The sequence below is a fragment of the Ipomoea triloba genome, chromosome 7 (genome assembly GCF_003576645.1).
Source record: "Ipomoea triloba cultivar NCNSP0323 chromosome 7, ASM357664v1".
Classification (NCBI taxonomy): Eukaryota; Viridiplantae; Streptophyta; class Magnoliopsida; order Solanales; family Convolvulaceae; genus Ipomoea; species Ipomoea triloba.
Window position 1 is genome coordinate 799,675 of NC_044922.1, and position 16,117 is coordinate 815,791.

The 16,117-nt window shown below is 32.7% G+C and overlaps 2 protein-coding genes across 2 annotated transcripts; both read left to right on the plus strand.

The window, feature by feature from the left end:
- Window positions 1-606: 606 nt before the first annotated feature.
- LOC116025379 ((-)-alpha-terpineol synthase-like) lies at window positions 607-5,663 on the plus strand. Its single transcript, XM_031266596.1, has 6 exons — window positions 607-907; window positions 1,641-2,022; window positions 2,556-2,774; window positions 3,578-3,719; window positions 4,281-4,535; window positions 5,361-5,663. The coding sequence occupies exons 1-6, from the start codon at window positions 607-609 to the stop codon at window positions 5,661-5,663; spliced, it is 1,602 nt and encodes a 533-aa protein (XP_031122456.1).
- Window positions 5,664-13,426: 7,763 nt separating this feature from the next.
- On the plus strand, window positions 13,427-14,376 carry LOC116025818 (cysteine proteinase inhibitor A-like). The gene is made up of 2 exons (XM_031267172.1): window positions 13,427-13,563; window positions 13,997-14,376. The coding sequence occupies exons 1-2, from the start codon at window positions 13,504-13,506 to the stop codon at window positions 14,186-14,188; spliced, it is 252 nt and encodes an 83-aa protein (XP_031123032.1). The 5' UTR covers window positions 13,427-13,503; the 3' UTR covers window positions 14,189-14,376.
- Window positions 14,377-16,117: the final 1,741 nt, after the last annotated feature.

Consider the following 16,117-nt stretch of genomic DNA (forward strand, 5'->3'; position numbering starts at 1 on the left):
CTTTAGTGCAGTATCAAGTCAAAACTATACTATATTATTGTTGGTATGTAAACATAATAAATATATAAGGACAAATTGAATTGTGAACTCTAATTAAAATTATTTACATAATATGTTAACTATATGCATATAATACGTTTTTTTAATACACATGCATATAATACGTTAATTGCAAGTATATAATAATCATGATTGATATATATCACAGGCCTTATCATGAAAATTATGTGATTTCTCTATAAAAGCTGCCAACCCAAAACTCAGAATTCCACACACACACAAGGAAACAAATTAAAAGGAAATTAAGCAATTTTATTATTATTCAATGGCTGCAATTGTCAGCATACTTTCTACTTTCACATGCAAACTTCCTTATTCCCTTCCAACTTCTCATACCTCTTCCTTTCGCATATGTTATCACACCACCTCAACAACAACAACAAGAAGATCTGGAAACTACGGCCCTTCCACATGGGATTTCACTTACATTCAATCACTCAACACTACTTCTTATACTGTAACTTATTTTGTTTCATTTTTATAATTTTTCCTTATGTTTATCTATTTACAATCACTTAATTCCATATGAAACTAGAAGCAAATTAAATGTTGTTGCCAAAACGGTTGCAGGGTGAGAGGTTTGTTACGAGGCGCGACGAGTTGAAGAAGAGAGTGAAAGATATGCTGAAGAATGAAGAGATGAAAGAATTGGAGAAAATGGAGATGATTGATGAACTGCAGAGGCTTGGTTGTTCTTACCATTTTGAGGATGAAATCAAGGCAGCTTTGATGGACATCTATATGAAGAATAGTAATACTTACATGTCATCATCAGAGGAGAAAGACTTGTATGCCACAGCTCTTGAGTTTAGGTTGCTCAGACAAAATGGCTATAACATCTCTCAAGGTTATTGCAATAGTTTCTTAAAATTAAGTTTATAGTACCAATCAGTATCCATGGTAATGGTGAGTATAATTTTATATATATATACTATTTTTTTTCTTTATTTATTTCTTAGGTGTGATCGCAGTCTAAGTTTGTCGAGTTGTTGGCTTGGTAAATAAAGGGTTTCAAGTTCAATTCTCAATGGAAGTGGCCAATTGGTCTTCTTAGGTTGAGCCAGTTAGTTAACTATGACTGCCTAAAGTGGTTTATCTCCTAGTGGTCATTTGCCGCCTAAGGTCACAAGACGAAATTTATCCAAGGTTTTAAGTTCGACACCCCATGAGAGTGGCCAATTGGTCTTCTTGTTTTAGTCGGTTTAGCTAAGGTTAACCTAGCTAGACTGGTTTACCTCCTTGTGATTTTTTATCGACTAGGACCATAATGCGAGGATTTCAAGTTTGACTCCTATCGAGAGTGGTCATTTGACCTTTTTAATTTTTGAGTCGATTAACTATGGACAACCTCAGTGAGCAAAAACCTTGTGGTCAAGCGGCATGAAGTGACTTCCAAATGGGAGGTTATGAGTTCGAGCCTTAGTAGAGGCAATATTGACTTACTGGGCTTAGTAGGTTGAGAAAGTATATATGGACTTGACAACCTAGACCTGCTAGAATCACAAGATGAGATTTACCGTATAGTATCAGGTGCCCACCTTAAGTATAACGTATATAATTGAACTCTTGAATGCGTGCAGATATATTTGATTGTTTTATGGATGGAGACCGGTCTGGTTTTAATGCCATCTTCTGCGAAGATATCAAGGGATTGCTGAACTTATATGAAGCATCTTTCCTATCCCTAGAAGGTGAAACAACCTTGGAATTAGCTAAAATTTTCTCTACCAAACATCTCAAACGGGTCGCCCACGAGAAAAATCTCAACAATTTGGAACTTTTAGCATCAGTACAACGTGCGCTGGAGCTCCCATTACATTGGAGGATGCCGAGGTCGGAAGCAAGATGTTTCATTGATTCATATGACAAAGGAAAAAGGAATCCAATCCTTTTGGAGTTGGCTAAACTAGACTTCAACATGGTTCAAGCTGTGCATCAGGAGGACTTGAGATTTGTGTCGAGGTACGTGCACCATCAATTTGAGTAGTTAATTTGGTAACTATAAGTTTAAGTCGAACTCTCTGTGTGAGTTGATTATCTTTCTTGGTTTGATCCTGCTAACTATGGACAATTTGGTTTATCTCGTCCTTTGTTAATAACAAAGGCCACAAGACGGATTTTCCCGTGCACATCTTCATGTAGTTAATCGTTATGGACATTTCTGTAAATCAAAGTATATAGTAGTCTACTTATATCAACAATTTCACATACTGTCAGAAAAAATAATAATTTTCATAATATAATTTTAGCATTAACCATTTTCATTGTATGAATACACAAAATTCATCGCCTTCTTTTTCGAACTTTTAATGAGTAGATTTTGAGAATTAATTTACGGAATATAATTTTAGCATTAACCATTTTCAGTGTATGAACACACAAAATTCATCGCCTTCTAACCTAGCCCACATCGTTGTGGATGGCACAACTCAAAATAATAGCTTAAAATGACATTTATATTATGTGAGTACATAATATATTTTCTTGGAAAGCAGGTGGTGGGAGAATTCTTATATTACAGAAAGGTTAACATTCGTGAGAGATAGTATGGTGGAGAATTTCTTTTGGGCAATAGCTACCAACTCCAACCCTAAGTTTTCAAACTGGAGAAGAACAAAGGCAAAACTCAATTGTTTAATTTGCACAATTGATGATATATATGATGTTTATGGAACTCTTGATGAATTGCACCTCTTCACTGATGTCATTGAAAGGTACGTAAATTAATAGTGGTTTTAATTTTGCATATTACTAGAACAAAATATTTTTTTTAAATAGAACAAAATATAATTTTAGTCGTTATAATTTCTATCTTTCAGTTGTTACAAAATATACTCCTAATTTAGCAAAAAAATTACAAATTTTGTCCCTCAAGTAATAAAACAATGAACCTCAATTAGAAATACACACATATACATATGGTCTAGTGGCACCCGATTGCACTCTCATATAAAAAGAGTGAGTTCGAGCCTCAATGGAGGCTTGAGTTAGTAGTACTCAACAAAATAAATACACACACATATACGATTTTTATGAAAAATATTCAAGTTTAACTCCTCGTATGAGATGTCTATTAGCCTTTTTTATTTGAGCCGCTCAACTATAGGCAACCTAGTTGGTTTACCTCTTTGATAATGGTATTTTACCAACTAAAGTCACAAGATTGAACTTCACCTAAAACATACTTTTGGATAACGGTTGCAGTCTAAGGGTTTTAGTGTACAAATTATCATTACTGAATGCATATACTAAGAGTTGTTTTGATTTGTGTAGCCTTTTTTATTTGAGTGGCTCAACTATAGGCAACCTAGCTGGTTTACTTCTTTGATAATGGTATTTTACCAGCTAAAGTCACAAGATTGAACTCACCTAAAACATATTTTTGGATAACGGTTGCAATCTAAGGGCTTTAGTGTACAAATTATCATTACTGAATGCATATACTAAGAGTTGTTTTGATTTGTTTTTTTTTTTCTTTTCTGGTGTACATATTATATCTAAGAGTTTGATTTTTCAGATGGGATGATGTAACAGAAATAGATCACCTCCCAAAGTACATGAGATTCTGCTATCTGGCACTCCACAACTTCATAAACGAAGTAGCATATGATGTTCTTAAAGAACATGACATCTTTATCCTACATTATCTCAGAAAATGGGTACTTTTAATTATCTCTAAAAATCATCAATTTTTTTATCGGGCCACGAGGTATCCTAACGGTATAAAGCACCTTTAAACCTGTTCCATACTCATTAATCCGTGTTTGCACCAGGCCGGCCCAATTAAAGGGCAAAGTGCTTTTAATTATCTCTAAAAATCATCAATTTTTTTTATCACATCACGAGGTATCCTAACTGTAGGAAACACCTTTAAACCCGTTCCATACTCGGACTAATCCTTGTTCGCACCAGGACGGCCCAATTAAGGGGTAAAGTGCTAGCCAGATTGATTTTTTTGTATCCTAAGCAAGTCCTAACCGCAGGAAACGCCTTTACACTCATATCATAGTCAGACTAATCCCGTTTCGCACCGAGTCGGCCCAATTAAGGAACAAAGTGCTGACCAGATTAATTATTTTGAACTCCCGACCTCTCTTAAGGGACAAGAGTGCACGACCACTCACGCCCCAACCAAGCTAGTTTCTAAAAAGCATTAATTTAATTTTAATAAACCAATTAATTAACAATATATGCATAATTTTTTTTGAGTATATGATTAGTGGAAGGATCTATTGAAAGCATACTTACAAGAGGCAAAGTGGTACCACAGTGGATACACCCCAACCTTTGAAGAATACATTGAAAATGCATGGATTTCATCAAGCTGTCCTCTAATATTAATGCATGCTTTTCTCCTTGTGAACCACCCTCATATGGAGGAGGCTGCTGCCCAGAATTGCTTGACAGAATATCATGAAATAATCCGTCTGTCTTCGATGATCGTTCGCCTCACAGACGATAAAGGAACCTCACCTGTACGTATAGATGTTTATAACTTCTTTTATATTCAATCATTAAAGCATTACCAGAGGTGTCAAACGAACAGACTTGGGCCGAGTCGAACTGGCCTGTCATTGGCCCGTTTATTTTTTGGATGGATTAGCTTGGTCTGATTAAATTTAAGATAGGGTTTGGGCTGGCCAGTATTGGCCCATTTATTTTTTGGATCGGGTTAGCTCAATCTAATTAAATATCAGACAAATTGGTCAGACTGTTATATGTGTCAGCAATTATCAAGTTATTTGTTACGTGTACAGAAACTATTAACTGTAGGTACATAATGCGTTAACTGAAGGTACTTAATTTTTGTATTGGGGCTCACAATGCAATATGAATCATGGTCCATGGTATAACATTTGCTCTCTGGCAAATTATACCATGGACCAGAGTCTACTATACCTTGCATTGTAGACCTTGGTCCAAAAATAACATTCACATTCTGTATTTGTAGTTGACACATTCAGTATTTGTAGTTGACAGTTTCTGTATATGTAGCTATCATATTATGTATCAGCAATTATCAAGTTATTTGGTTAGTATAGAAAATATTACGTATAGGTACAGAATGTGTTAACTGAAGGTACAGAATTTTTGTATCAGGGTTCACAAAGTAAAATGAACTATGGTCCATGGTATAAAACGGGGTCGGCCTATTGTAGCAAATGAACCGAATCGTGTCGGCCCAACCAAAACGGGTCTAGTTGGACTAAACTTCGGACTAATAACCCGTTTGTTTGACACCTCTAACAGCATATATCCAAGTTCTTTACTTACTCGTTATTTTATTTAAAATATCTTAGTATGAGATGAAACGGGGCGATGTACCAAAAGCGATACAATGTTACATGAACGAGGCTAAGGTCTCTATCGACGAGGCTCGTGATTTCGTCGATTTTCAGATCAATGAGACATGGAAGAAAATGAATAAAGCTCGAGTTGAAGATTGCCCTTTCTCTGAAACATTCATTGAAGTTGCAATGAATCTTGCCAGAGTGTCTCATTGCATGTATCAACATGGAGATGGCCATGGGACCAAGAACTTGGAGACTCAAACCCTCATCCAGGCTACATTGTTCGAGCCAATTATAAGAAATAAGTTTTAAAAGTATCAAAATATTAGGGGAAAAAACTCCTTTTGTACACGTGCAATGTTTGTACTAGATTAGTTACACAGAATAAGGTCCATTTACTAATATATATCAATGCTCCTTCGTTCTTAAGGATTCAAGCTCTAACTCACTTCAATATCTCGATCATATCGGCACATGGGTTAGGTACGAAGGCTTCATAGACGCATGAGTTGGTCAGACAATTAATTTAGTAGTCTATAAGGTTCTAAGTTCAATTATCTGCAGAAATTATTTATTGGCATTCTTAATTTGAGCCGGTTAACTATAAACAATCTAAACTAATTTACCTCCTTATGATTCTTCACCGTCTAAAATTACAAGGCAGGTTTCACACCACCGTAACTACTTATAATTTTTTAATGTTACTAAATAAAGACAAATATTTTTTAAAAAAATTAAAATATTCTACGTGGCATTCATATATACAAAGAAAATTATACTCCAAAAGTATGTCAACCTAACTCACAATAGTAGGTAATTTACAAATAAAATGTTCTAATTGTACTCTGTCCCTCTTGACTCTATTTCAGTTCTTTTGCATTAATATATCTCGTTCCTTTGGTTTTCAAAAAAAAAAAAAAATTGTACTCTTTTTTTTTTTAAGTTTGAGAGCTATGAAACTTTTTGTAGTTAAAGAGACAAATTGATTTTTTATAAATAGTTTGGGAGTTTTATTTGGTCGTTCTCTATTAATTTATAAATTATAATGTTGAAGAAAGTAATATTACAACTGTGGCAGTATAAGGAAATAAAGTTGCATCTTCATTACTACTTATAGCTTTAGGCGTAGTGGTAAGCACTTAATTCTAACAAGTGATATCAGAGTCAGGTAATAGATTCGAGGGGTTGGTGCTGGTGGAGGCCAAGTCTAGCACCCAGTGCCTAAGAAATTGTTGTGCGGAAGGGGGCAACGGCCGGCCTTGGTGCTATGAGGGGGAGAATTGTTGAGCGAAGACTAGTAAAGGCAAGTCTAGAACCCGATGGCTGAGAGATTGTTGGGCGAAGGGTGGCAGAGATTGGTAAAGGGCTTGGTGAAGTCCAACACTCAGCGTCACAAAAATGTGTAGTGGTATAAGGAAATAAAGTTACGTCTTCACTACGAGTAATAGTTTTTGACGTAGTTGTAAGGGATTGATCTTAACAACACCCATTAGGACACTATCTCACTTTTACTTCATTTCTAACACTTTTTTTTTAGTACATTAGACAAAAAATAAATAAATAAATAAATAAAAAACCCCTCAATGAGCGAACTAAATCACTTAGAATACAATTCACCGTGGGTGTGGTCCTGAAGCACAATTGTTATATCATTAACTAGGATTCATATTGTATTGTGAACAATAGTCTAAAAATTATGTTTCTATATTTTATACCTGACATTAACAATTTATGTACCTATAACCAAATTGAACTGTTAATGTTAACAGGATGTTAATATATTTTGTACATGCAGTTAACAATTTATGTGTCTATAATTATGATGTTATTTTTGAAGCAATCTTTTTTTAAGCATTACTAACCCTGTTACAATGCAGTATTTGTTCATAATTACTTTCTCAACCTACTGAAGTACAAAGAGTCAATACTGTCTCCACTGAGGCTCAAACCCACCTCGAGCTCCTTCCATATGAAAGTGTAATCGAGTGTCACTAGATCATAAAGTCTTAACTACTATGATCAATATAAAAGCAATCCACTATAATTTCTATTTATTTCTTTTTTCCCCTCTAATAAAATCATATCATATTACGAAAATTTCATCCTTGAAAATTAAATTTATCATATTTTCGCTCTAGGCAGACAAAGTACAACGTCCGACCACGTGTCTAAATTGTTATAATTGAATAACCTATCAATCACTCAATTAGGTATAGTAGGACGACACAAGAATAATAACAATTGACTCATATTTCACCTTTTCTTGTCCTTGATAATGGCCATCCTGCTTTACACAAAACAACGTACCTTTATATATATATATATATATATATATATATATATATATATATGGTCATGTTCAGGTGTGGCCGCGCCCTTACGTGCGGCCGTGCGGTTTACACCACTCAATGTTAAAAAATGCACCACTCAATGTTACGAAATACACCACTCAATACATTGAGTGGTGTGTTTCTTAAATATGAAATACACCACTCAATAACATTGAGTGGTGCATTTCGTAATATTGAGTGGTGCATTTCTTAACATTGAGTGGTGTAAACCGCACGGCCGCACGTAAGGGCGCGACCACATTTGAATAATATATATATATATATATGGTTATGTTTTTTTTTAATACTATTGACTCTGTTATAATATAGTATCTGTTCATATAAACTTTCTCAACTTACTAAAGCACAACGAGCCAACACCCTCACTAGAGATCGAACCTATGACCTCTAACTTAGGAGGGCGACAGATATGGTTATGTTTTATTCACCTAATAAAGTAAATTGTATTTTTATCTTTTTCTCATTTCAATATAATCAAAATATGTAGCAAAATTTTTAATTAAAGGAATGTATGATATAAAGCTCTTTAACATGAATGCATCTTTTATAATAATTAAATCTCCAATCTTATGCCAAGGACCTTGTAGTCCAATGGCATCAAACCCTTCTCTTTATATGGGAGGTGGTGGGTTTGAGCCTCAGTGGAGGCTATACATACTGCATTGTAATAGAGTTAGTAGTATTCAAAAAAAATCTCCAATCTTACAATTACAGTAACAATTCGCTTACGGCTAATATAATTGTACAAATTACTAATAACAAGTCTAACCGTTTGGATTTTTGTTAAGGTGTTTGCATATCCAACAAATTAAAGAAAGACAAAGGGAGATATGAAAATAAAATTTAAAAAAATAAAAAATAAAAATTACAGTGGTCGTTAGTTGGCAGCTAACGTACCCGCTAGGTGCTATTGGTGCACTTCCTTTGATTTTTTTTTTTAACATCAAATTGAGTCCACAAAAAAAAATCATATATATCTTCTGCAAGAACCCTAACCTTCTCTTTTCATTACATTGTATTATTTGTTCATCTATACTTTCTAAACTTGTTGAAGCACAAAGAGTCACTATTGCCTCCACTGAGGCTCGATCTCATGACCTCACATATGGGAGAGTCACTACATGCTATCTGATCACTTTCATAATAATATATGATATGCAGAAAAGGAAAGAATCAATTGGTGACTTAATTAGGGAAGAGCTTGAAAGGAAAGGAAAGATGATTGATTATAGATCAATAGGAGAAAATTACGTATATCACAATATACCAATTACCCGTATAATTTCAGTAGATTAATTATTGAGTTAATTCTATTTTTTGTCCTAAATTTATAAGTGGCAATCCACTTTTAGTCCTTTTTTATTAGAGCATCCACTTTTGGTCCTAGTATTATTGTGACATGACCATTTTTGGTCCTTTATCAACAAATCAGTTTAAATATCACTAAATACAAGGACATTTCAGTCTTTAATTATGAATGTTTTAAAAAAAAAACATAAAAAATATAGTTGTTTAACATACTTTGTATAGAAAAGATTGAAATGTCTTTGTATTTAACGATATTCCAAGGATTTTGTTGATGGAGGACTAAAATTGGTCATGCCACAATAATACTATGACCAAATGAGGATGTTTTAATTAAAAAAAAAAAGATTAAAAGTGGATTGTCACCTATAAATCTAGGACCAAAAATGGAATTAACTCATTAATTATTATAGGTATTAGTGATTGAGAATAAATAGGCCCATTGTATATGAAGATTGAGAGTCATAAACAGAGAAATATATTGTTATTCTACTATTTTAATTATTCTTCTTGGAGTTCCGACACGTTCGAAGTGTGAAATAGAATCATATCAATTGAAGCGCTCTTCATTTTCTTTCGTTACATTGTTTTTCTTTTTAAAGAAAAGGGAAGATGATGGATTATAGATCAGTAGGAGAAAATTATATATATCATTTCCTTATATAGTTTGTGCTTGTATACTTTTAGTAGGTTACTAAATAGGTCCATTGTATATAATGATTGGGAACCACAGATAGAGAAATATATTGTTATTCAACTATTTTAGCTATTCTAGTCCTCACACGCTCGAAGTGTGAAATTGAATTTGTTGTGACTTGAATACGTTAAGAGTTAAAAAACTTGCTCAAGGCTATGTTTGGCAGAGCTTATTTAGGAGCTTATAGCTTATTTTAAGCTACTAATAAGTTATAAGCTCTGTTTGGTAATGTTCTCAAAATAAGCTAGTAGCTTAAAATAAGAGCTTATTTTGAAACGCTACTTGGGGTAGCTTTTCAAAATAAGCTAGTAGCTTTTTAACTTTTTTCCATCTTTATCCTTATTATTTTAAATAAATGACATCCTTTACCCCTCTCAATTAAAATCTTTTTGACATTTTCTTTTAATTATGTTTGGTTGTAATTTCAGTTTGATATTTATGTTTGAACATTAATTTTTGTATGAACTAATCTTATGAATTATAAATATTTTTTTTACTTTATATATTTTCAAATATATGTTCTTACTTTATATTTTATTTAAATATATTGATTTCATTATTTTATATTTTAATATATAAACAAACCTATTTAAATTTAAAATTATTTAAATTGTATGAAGATGTCCTTTTTAGTCTTTTTACATTTATCAGCTTATCAAAAAGCTAATTTTACCAAACACTTTTAAGCATAACAGCTCTTCAGATTTCAGCTTCGAGCTTATAGCTTTTCAGTTTTCAACTACTTTTCAGCTTTCAGCTACCTTTTCAGCTAGGTTTGCCAAACATAGCCCAAAAGATTTCTCGTTCATTACAGTCCTATCTAGATCTGGGGTGGTAACATTATATATATATATATATATATATATATATATATATATAGTGGACACGTTGCACTACCTNGCACAAAGAGTCACTATTGCCTCCACTGAGGCTCGATCTCATGACCTCACATATGGGAGAGTCACTACATGCTATCTGATCACTTTCATAATAATATATGATATGCAGAAAAGGAAAGAATCAATTGGTGACTTAATTAGGGAAGAGCTTGAAAGGAAAGGAAAGATGATTGATTATAGATCAATAGGAGAAAATTACGTATATCACAATATACCAATTACCCGTATAATTTCAGTAGATTAATTATTGAGTTAATTCTATTTTTTGTCCTAAATTTATAAGTGGCAATCCACTTTTAGTCCTTTTTTATTAGAGCATCCACTTTTGGTCCTAGTATTATTGTGACATGACCATTTTTGGTCCTTTATCAACAAATCAGTTTAAATATCACTAAATACAAGGACATTTCAGTCTTTAATTATGAATGTTTTAAAAAAAAAACATAAAAAATATAGTTGTTTAACATACTTTGTATAGAAAAGATTGAAATGTCTTTGTATTTAACGATATTCCAAGGATTTTGTTGATGGAGGACTAAAATTGGTCATGCCACAATAATACTATGACCAAATGAGGATGTTTTAATTAAAAAAAAAAAGATTAAAAGTGGATTGTCACCTATAAATCTAGGACCAAAAATGGAATTAACTCATTAATTATTATAGGTATTAGTGATTGAGAATAAATAGGCCCATTGTATATGAAGATTGAGAGTCATAAACAGAGAAATATATTGTTATTCTACTATTTTAATTATTCTTCTTGGAGTTCCGACACGTTCGAAGTGTGAAATAGAATCATATCAATTGAAGCGCTCTTCATTTTCTTTCGTTACATTGTTTTTCTTTTTAAAGAAAAGGGAAGATGATGGATTATAGATCAGTAGGAGAAAATTATATATATCATTTCCTTATATAGTTTGTGCTTGTATACTTTTAGTAGGTTACTAAATAGGTCCATTGTATATAATGATTGGGAACCACAGATAGAGAAATATATTGTTATTCAACTATTTTAGCTATTCTAGTCCTCACACGCTCGAAGTGTGAAATTGAATTTGTTGTGACTTGAATACGTTAAGAGTTAAAAAACTTGCTCAAGGCTATGTTTGGCAGAGCTTATTTAGGAGCTTATAGCTTATTTTAAGCTACTAATAAGTTATAAGCTCTGTTTGGTAATGTTCTCAAAATAAGCTAGTAGCTTAAAATAAGAGCTTATTTTGAAACGCTACTTGGGGTAGCTTTTCAAAATAAGCTAGTAGCTTTTTAACTTTTTTCCATCTTTATCCTTATTATTTTAAATAAATGACATCCTTTACCCCTCTCAATTAAAATCTTTTTGACATTTTCTTTTAATTATGTTTGGTTGTAATTTCAGTTTGATATTTATGTTTGAACATTAATTTTTGTATGAACTAATCTTATGAATTATAAATATTTTTTTTACTTTATATATTTTCAAATATATGTTCTTACTTTATATTTTATTTAAATATATTGATTTCATTATTTTATATTTTAATATATAAACAAACCTATTTAAATTTAAAATTATTTAAATTGTATGAAGATGTCCTTTTTAGTCTTTTTACATTTATCAGCTTATCAAAAAGCTAATTTTACCAAACACTTTTAAGCATAACAGCTCTTCAGATTTCAGCTTCGAGCTTATAGCTTTTCAGTTTTCAACTACTTTTCAGCTTTCAGCTACCTTTTCAGCTAGGTTTGCCAAACATAGCCCAAAAGATTTCTCGTTCATTACAGTCCTATCTAGATCTGGGGTGGTAACATTATATATATATATATATATATATATATATATATATATAGTGGACACGTTGCACTACCTTTCTTGTCTTTCAAAATGATCATTCGGCTTATCGCTGTCAACTCACATAACAAAAAATCTCTAACATAATGGTTGGAATTATTGTGATTTTTAATATGGATCTAATTTTTTGTGGTTAAGAATTATGCTTGGAGTCATGTCATTTGCAACATGTGATCCAAATTGTTCATGGACTTTACTTATAACATTGGTTTTACTAAATAAATTAAACCAAAATTTTTACTAAACGTTAATGTGGCATGTTGCCGTTAGTCAATACTAAACAACCACTTTTTTTTTTTTAAGGAAACAACCACTCAAAAAAAAAAAAAGCCAACAAACAAACAAAGTTAATAGTGATATGTTGCAATAGCATCTAGCGAAATATTTGGTTTATCAAGTATTACTTTTACTCTTTTAAAAAAAAAAAAAAAATACTCTAACACTTTCAGCCCAAAGAATCTAAATCCCCACCACCACGATCAAACCTACCTGAGATGTCATCACACTACAAGGTAATTGTCAAGTATTACTGTTACTTAAAATGCAAGAAATACACCAAAATGTTTTAGTTCAAGTAGGAGGGGACTGAGTTTCACTTCAGCATGAGGTCGGGAATGTTGTCCCCTAAACTAGGGCTAATTGAGATTTAAGTGGATTAGTCTAGCTCACATAATGCAAATAACAATGCAGTATGCAAGAAAAGAAAAAAAAAATACTATTTACATTTTTTTTTTACAAACGATGTCAAATTTCGTTACCAATTTGAGACTAATCTGGATTCAACCCAAATCATGCCAGTAAAAATTTAACAATTATTCAGGAGAAAACCAAGCCCACAGCTCTTAAACAACTAACTACGTACCCAAATTACTGAATTATTAATACTATTTACCATTTATCATTTCAATTATAACATGAATTATAGTGTGATGCAGCGACATGGAACCAACCTTTCAGGCTTTCATAACTATAAATAGGCCACACTCCACTCTATCATCCTTCATCAAACAACGTTGTACTACAAACAACACCAACACTTTCCCAAAGAGTTCTCTCATCCTCTCTAGCAATGGCCAACATCTCCGAGGAGCTCGCTCGCTTTGCCATAGCCGAGTACAACAAGAAAGCGGTTTGCATTCTAACTTCTATTCCTTTACTCGTTTTTATTTATAAAAACTCGTTAGTTACCCAATCTTAAAATTATTTTAATTTGCAGTTACAATAATTATATATGTGTTTCTTTACTATTTTAATTAATCTCCTGATCTAATAGTTAAAATAGACCCCAACTAATCACTTTCAAGAGCAAAACATCACAAAGTTTGAACTCAACATATACAATCAAATTTCTTACATTTGAACAACCGAATTTCAATTCAAAGAATTTGTGTATCAATACCATCTAAGATCATATTGATTGATGATCGATACCTGAATACAACAAGAAAGATGTTTGTATTCCTTCATTTGTCTTTTTCACCCCACGAAACTTGTGTTAATTGCAAGATTACTGATGATATTATTTAGATAAATTTTTAACTTTTTTTTATTTTTAACTTTAGAACGCGAACTTGGTGTTTGATAAGGTGATATACAACGTCACGATCGTGGCGTCAGAGGGCGGGCAGAAGAAGGTGTACGAGGCAAAGGTGTCAGTGAATGAATCGAAGAACATCAAAGAGCTTCAAGAATTCAAGCTTGTTGGCAATGAGACCTCCAAGGCTGCTGGTGGCATCTCAAGTGTCAGTGTTTGATTGAGTCAAAAAAAAAAAAAATGCATGACCTAAGTATAGTACTATAAGATTGTGTGGAGAATAAAGCCTGTGAAAATAATATGGTGAAGCACCTATATATGCCTATGTTTCATGCTTGTGTGTGTGCATCACATGTGATATTCACATGTTGCGTTATCAATAAAACCTAGTTAAGGAATATATACTTAGTCTTGCTTGTGCTATATCTTTCTTTTCTTGTTTCACGATGGAATTAATTAACTCGGGTAATTCGAATTAACAAACTCGATAAATAAAGAACAAGGATAATACGGTAAATAACAAATAATAAAGACAAGGAATATATGCTACGGATGGAGACAAATCTTATACTGATGGATGTTGTAATAAGATGATTACAAGTGAATGAATTGTCTGAATGATGCCTTAACAAGACAATAATGAGTGAATTTATACTAAGGCTTCCTCCTAACCGCTCCCATAAGAATACGGTAGGCGATTGGATCCTCTTTAACCGCATCCGCGCATGTAGCACGCAAGGTCGAGGTCACCCCAGGCCGAGTTTGCCCCAAGTCAAGGCTACCCAAAGCTGAGGTTGCGCCATGTCGAGGCCACCGCAAGTCGAGGTTGCCCCAAGCCAAGGTTGCGTCAGGCTGAGGCCGCCCCAGAGGAGGGTCGACCTCCAATCCATCTCTAATATATCCCTCAATACTAAACTGATATCTAATACTGTCAAAACAGACAGGGGACAGGTCCGTCAAAACCCACCATTTGGCAACAAAAGTTTGGTTCCTTGATTATTGTTATGCGCGTACTCAATTTTGGTCACTAATTTTTTATACCTAGATTTTTTACAATTGAGCAAATTTGATCGGTTAACTATATATTTTCTTTTTTATTTTTAGTCTGAATTCATATCACTTAATTTTGTTTCTAACTATTGAAAATGTGTCACTTTTAATCCTCATGAAAAGTAATTATATTAGAATTAAATAGAGATAAAATTTATTTTTCTTCTGGTATTTCCTCTCTTTTCTTTTTTTGGTGAAGGAAGATCCGTGAAAACACGAAAAAATACAACTACCAGACTCTCTGAATTAAGGCACCATGTGCATCAACAAAGAGCAGGTTCTCTAAGACTTCAGGAGGATGATTACGAACAGACGTACCCCAATCAGCCGCTTGCCACTATGTAAATTTGCACTTTGTGTAAAGCACGTCTTGTAACCCTAGCCAGCAAATGACCACACACAACGAAGTAAATCAGTCTAGATTGTCAATAACTTATCGACTCAAATCAAAAAGATTAATAAGTAATTCTGATCGTATGATGAGTCAAATTTAAAACTTTAATAAGATGAATTTGGTTTTTCTTGTTTTGACACTTTTGTTTCATTTATTTGCATGTGATATTATCTGCCAAATTGTCGCCACATGTCCAAAGTGCTGTGGAGGATACATCAATCATTTATATTCATGATTATAATCATATAAAGCTAACTTTATTTTAAAGCTTTAAAGATAAAATAATATATGCACATAATATTTTGTAAAAAAAAAAAAAAAAAAATTAATGTGTGAATTACTATCTTGACAATTTATACAGAATACAATCTTATATATTATTTGAATGTATCGAGTTATTACACAAAAACAAAATTTATTGTGTGCACATCCTAAGATAATAAACGTAACAAAAATATACACTATGAATTACTGATGATTCTAGAGCATTTTTCCCATCCAACATGATTCACGACAAGCATTATAGTCTACTAGGAGTACTAGGATGGGATCCTTTTGTCCCCCCATTATTGGGACTTCTTGTCACGGTTCATATGCATCTGTCATATATCTATCAAATCATTTGGGTAGATAAACGGATTCTTAGTATTATAGTGAAACTATTGATAAATTTTCTTTTTTTTTACAAGAAAAATTTACAATCAT

Excerpts from the sequence above, each read along its gene's own strand:
- LOC116025379 (XM_031266596.1), top strand. The coding sequence starts at position 607 with ATGTTGTTGCCAAAACGGTTGCAGGGTGAGAGGTTTGTTACGAGGCGC. Across the intron at positions 2,775-3,577 it reads TTCACTGATGTCATTGAAAG|ATGGGATGATGTAACAGAAA; the intron begins GTACGTAAATTA and ends TTGATTTTTCAG. Across the intron at positions 4,536-5,360 it reads ACGATAAAGGAACCTCACCT|TATGAGATGAAACGGGGCGA; the intron begins GTACGTATAGAT and ends AAAATATCTTAG.
- LOC116025818 (XM_031267172.1), top strand. The coding sequence starts at position 13,504 with ATGGCCAACATCTCCGAGGAGCTCGCTCGCTTTGCCATAGCCGAGTAC. Across the intron at positions 13,564-13,996 it reads CCGAGTACAACAAGAAAGCG|AACGCGAACTTGGTGTTTGA; the intron begins GTTTGCATTCTA and ends TTTTAACTTTAG.